Here is a 4,739-nt window from a genome sequence, read left to right on the forward strand (position 1 = left end):
AACTCCTGCTGAAGGGAATATTTAGTGTCGCTTCTTTGCAGCTGGGAGAGAAATGTTCGGTTTAGAATGCCAGGTGGTTACCTAAGGCCAGAGGCGGCAAATGGCTTTCTTGGAAGAAGTGTTTCTGTATACAGCAGGGTTGAAGGACGACTTGCTTCCATTAATGACTTTGGCAGTAGCGTGTGTTCACGGAATCAAAGAGTCGGAAGGAGCCAGAGAGGCCATCTAGTCCAACCCCCTGCTCAGTGCAGGATCAGCCTAAAGCAGTGATGGCGAACCTTTGAGAGACCGAGTGTCCAAACTGCGACCCAAAACCCACTTACTGATCGCAAAGTGCCAACACGGCCATTTAATCTGAATACTGAGGTTATACTTTAGAAAAAACAACTCATACATTAACTTCAGATGATCCAAACAAAGTAAGGAAAGCAATCCCAAATGCTTTCATTGACTTAAAATTATTTGGCAGAGAATTCGACACTGTAATGATGGTCTGGGCCTGGCTGGGGCGATGGCACGTGTGCCCACAGAGAGGGCTCTGAGTGCCACCTCTGGCACCCGTGCCATAGGTTCCTGGCCAATGTCCGTCCAGCTGCTGCTGCTTGAAGACTGCCAGTAAGGGGGAGCTCACCAACTCCCTGGGCAGCCGATTCTACTGCTGAACTACTCTTCCTGTAAAAAAAAATCTCCTAATATCCAGCCAGTACCTTTCTGCCTGTAATTTAAACCCATTATTGCATGTCCCATCCTGTACTGCCAACAGGAACAGCTCCCTGCCCTCTTCTAAGTGACAGCCCTTCAAAGAGTTCAAGAGAGCAATCCTGTCCTCCTTCAACCTCCTCTTCTCCAGTTTGGAGCCAATTAGGTGTCGTGGTTAAGTGCGCAGACTCTAATCTGGGAGAACCGGGTTTGATTCCCCACTCCTCCACTTGCAGCTGCTGGATGACCTTGGGCAAGCCGTAGCTCTGATCAGAGCTGTCCTTGAAAAAGAGCAGTGTCTGTCAGAGCTCTCGCAGCCCCGCCTACCTCACTGGGTGTCTGTTGCGGGGAGGGGAAGGGAAAGGAGTTTGTAAGCCGCTCTGAGACTCCCATTGAAGGACGGGGTGTAAATCCAATCTCTCCTTCTTCAGACTGAACATTCTCACGTCTTTCAGCCTTTCCTTGTTGGGCTCCAGGCCCCTGATCATCCTCGTTGGGCTCCAGGCCCCTGATCATCCTCGTTGCTCTCCTCTGCACCTGCTCCATTCTGTCCACAACCTTTTCGAAGCCCCCAGAAGTGACGGAGGGGCCCATCCACACAGTAGGAGAGAGGAGAGGAACCTGACGGCCTTGTCTTGTCTTTCCAGGTGAGAGGCTACGATTTCAAGGCGGACATCTGGAGTTTCGGAATCACGGCGATCGAACTCGCTACGGGGGCAGCGCCTTACCACAAATACCCACCCATGAAGGTGAGTTTCTGGCTTGCCAGTCCACACAGGTAAGCCGCCGGCAGGGAAACCTCTCCACATCTCTGTCAACTGGTCTTCAAAGAGGCTGCCTCCGAAGGAAGAGCAGTGGCCCTTTCTTACGCGCCCAGGGAAATGCTGATCACCACTTTTGGGTCAGGAACAGTGTTCCCTCTAAGCTGAGTCAGTGTGAGCTAGCCCAGAGTTTTTTTTAGCCTCCGGCGCACATGTTTTTGTCTTAGCTCAGGAAGGGATGGCTCCAGAGCAAACTGATTTATGCTGTAGCCCAATCGCTCACTCACTGCTTTAATGCCAGTAGCTCACAAAGTAGAGGGAGCATTGGTCAGGAAGCAGTTTTTCTCCAGGCCAGTTTGGCCGGAGGTCCTGGAGGCTTTTTGTCATCTCCTGGACGTGGAACAGCGGTCACTGGGGGTGTGTTTGGGGGAAGGTATTTGTGAATTCCCTGCGTTGTGCAGGGGGTTGGACTAGATGACCCCGGAGGTCCCTTCCGACTCTGTGATTCTGTGATTCTACAGTTGGGGGAGGGGGTTCCCATTTTCCGCACAAGCGTAAGCCACACTCAGGAGGTCTGCAGCCAGACGACAAAACTCTGTTACCAGTATTTGAAGCTGGCACTCTGCATACATTAAAGTGGTGGTTTTCAGACTCTGTTTCAGGGAAGGCCGGGGGGGGGGGGGCCCTCCGTGAGGCAGTCGGAGGCCGTCGGCCAGATTCTCTGATCTCTTCTGATCTTCCCTTGCAAATGTTTGTCTTCGAAGCAAAAGCTGCGTTGTTGTTTCTGTGGCCCTTCCCGTAGTAGCCTTTTGCCTTGATTGCCTTGGGTGCTCAGTTTTAGGTTCTTTTATCATTCAGCTCACTTTCTCCTCTAGCCTGTTTCATAAAAGCACCTGGGTTGGCTCCCACGCACCCATTCCCCTAGCGGAAGGATTAATTCCCTGATGCAAACGTCTTGCATTGGGGGAAGATTCAATCCAGTGTAGGAAACTGCTGCTTAGAGGACTGGATCGGAGGAACTAAAGACACTTTCTCTGTCTTTTCTTCCTACATCTGAAAATCTTCCTTAATCCTTGACACCGTTCTCCTTCTTTGGGAACTGTCTAAAAATACGTTTTTGCTCGCTTTTTCTTCATTTGGCCTCTACAGACCTCGCGTTTAAAAGCCCGGTTCAAAACGTACAGTGCTTTTCAACCCCACGCGGCGTGTGCGGCATTATCTTGTAACCTGCTTTGGGCCAGGACTTGTTTAGGTGTTACGCAAAATTGCAAATGAACGAACTGCTCCAGTGCTTGTTATCTCAATGAATGCCAGATGCCTGGCCTGAACAATGGAGGGGGGGGGAAGACCCTTGCCTTCGTGCCCTCTTTGTGTCCTTCCCAGAGGAACCCGGCCGCCTTCTATAGGAAACAGGATGCCGAGCTAGATAGACCTTTGGTCGGATCCAGCAGGGCTGCGTGTGTGTTCCTTCCCTTAATCTCCAGCCCTTTCCCATAGCCCCGTCTTGCCTCTCCAGCAAAAGCCTTCTAGCCAATGTGGGGAGGGTCGTCTACACATCACTCTGTTTTCCAATAGATCCCCCTTGTACTTTCTTTTGCCCACATTCACTGCACCCCCTTCCGTTCACTTTTTCTGCATTCTGTGGAGGCGTTAACTATGGAGGCCACTTGCATTTCCCTGAGCTCCCAGGAGGAAGGAGGAGATAAGTAAATTTATTTATTTGCCTTCTTGTTCCTGAAAGCTGCACAGAACCTCCTGCGGTATCCATCAGCCACCTCTGCCGTTGTAGTTGTGTTGTTGAATGGGCAGGTAATTGAGGGGAAACCCAGGTGGCTTTCAAACTTGTGTGAGTTGATTTAAGTGAGAAGTCAAAAGTGAGAAGTCAAAAGTTAGAGTCTCCATCATTAAGATGGGTGGCTGTGTTAGTCCGTCTGTAGCAGTAGAAAAGAGTCAGAGTGCAGTAGCACCTTAAAAACTAACAAAATGTAAGTCTAACCTTAAAGACTAACAAAATGTTAGACTAACGTAGGCCCCGGGCACATGGGCCGGATATCGCGCGCGGGGGAGGCGTGGCTAATTGCCCCGGCGTAGTTTGATCCGCGATTACGCAATCAGACGCGCCGGCAGCACACCACGGGTCCTTCCCTCGGTGCCAGCGGGTAAACGAGGGACCGGAGGGGAATGCCGTGCGCTGGCACGATCACACCACGGGCGTCTGGAGGCAGCCCGTGGCAAACGTTTACTAGTACCTTGGAGGTACTAGTTTTTAAATCCGCATTGTCAGCGGTAAGCCACGGGTGCGCTCCACTTCCCAGATGTTGGTGTGTGATCGCGCCCGGATAATCCGCCCATCTTCTGTGCCTCTCCCGCGGCAACTTTGCCGTGTGACCGGGGCCCCAGACTAACAAAATGTTAGTCTTTAAGACTAACGGAATGTTAGACTAACAAACTTTAAATTAGTCTAACCTTAAAGACTAACAAAATGTTAGACTAACAAAATGTTAGTCTTTAAGGCGCTACTGGACTCTTGCTCTTTGGTATCTGAAGAAGTGAGCAATGGCTCATGAAAGCTCATCCCCTGCCACAAATTTTGTGAGTCTTTAAGGTGCTCCTGGACTCTGGCTCTTTTCTGCTTCTCAATCATTAGTCTCCCCAGACTCTCGGGGCTCTGGTGTCATTCAGAACAACGGCCCTCGATGCTTACTTTAGTTTAAAAAACCAGCCTTCTTGGTCCGCCTGACTAACGCAATTCTTCCAGGTCTTAATGCTGACGCTACAAAATGACCCCCCCTCGCTCGAGACGGGGGTGCAGGATAAGGAGATGCTGAAGAAGTACGGGAAGTCGTTCCGGAAGATGATTTCGTTGTGCCTGCAGAAAGACCCGGAGAAAAGGTAGCGAAAGTGGAGCGGAGCCGGACAGCCCAGCTCGGTCCCGGGAGGGACCCGGGTTGCTTTACGAAACCTGTGTGGGGAGGAGCAGGGAAATGATCACCGTCTGCAGCTCAGCTGGTTGTACGGTTATACACAGGGTGTAAGGCAGCGTTAGCACTGCAAGACATATAACATTGGGGGGAGTGGCCACGGACAGATGCGACTTCGTTGAGACCGTGCAGGGCTGTTTTTGTAGCAGGAACTCCTTTGCATATTAGGCCACACACCCCTAATGTAGCCAATCCTCCAAGAGCTTACAGTAGCCCCTGTAAGAAGAGCTCTGTAAGCTCTTGGAGGATTGGCTACATTAGGGGTGTGTGGCCTAATATGCAAAGGAGTTCCTGCTAC

At 51.0% G+C, this 4,739-nt stretch overlaps 1 protein-coding gene across 1 annotated transcript in view; it reads left to right on the forward strand.

The window, feature by feature from the left end:
• Window positions 1–4,739, forward strand: part of OXSR1 (oxidative stress responsive 1) — a gene marked incomplete at its 5' end in the record, with an annotated part of 101,202 nt that overhangs the window by 63,109 nt on the left and 33,354 nt on the right. The window contains 2 exons of the mRNA XM_015422779.1: window positions 1,347–1,448; window positions 4,219–4,352. Of these exons, the coding sequence (XP_015278265.1) occupies window positions 1,347–1,448; window positions 4,219–4,352 (236 nt within the window). The remainder of the gene's footprint in view (window positions 1–1,346; window positions 1,449–4,218; window positions 4,353–4,739) is intronic.

This window comes from Gekko japonicus, unplaced genomic scaffold (assembly GCF_001447785.1).
Source record: "Gekko japonicus isolate JY-2015 unplaced genomic scaffold, Gekko_japonicus_V1.1 scaffold3483, whole genome shotgun sequence".
Classification (NCBI taxonomy): domain Eukaryota; kingdom Metazoa; phylum Chordata; class Lepidosauria; order Squamata; family Gekkonidae; genus Gekko; species Gekko japonicus.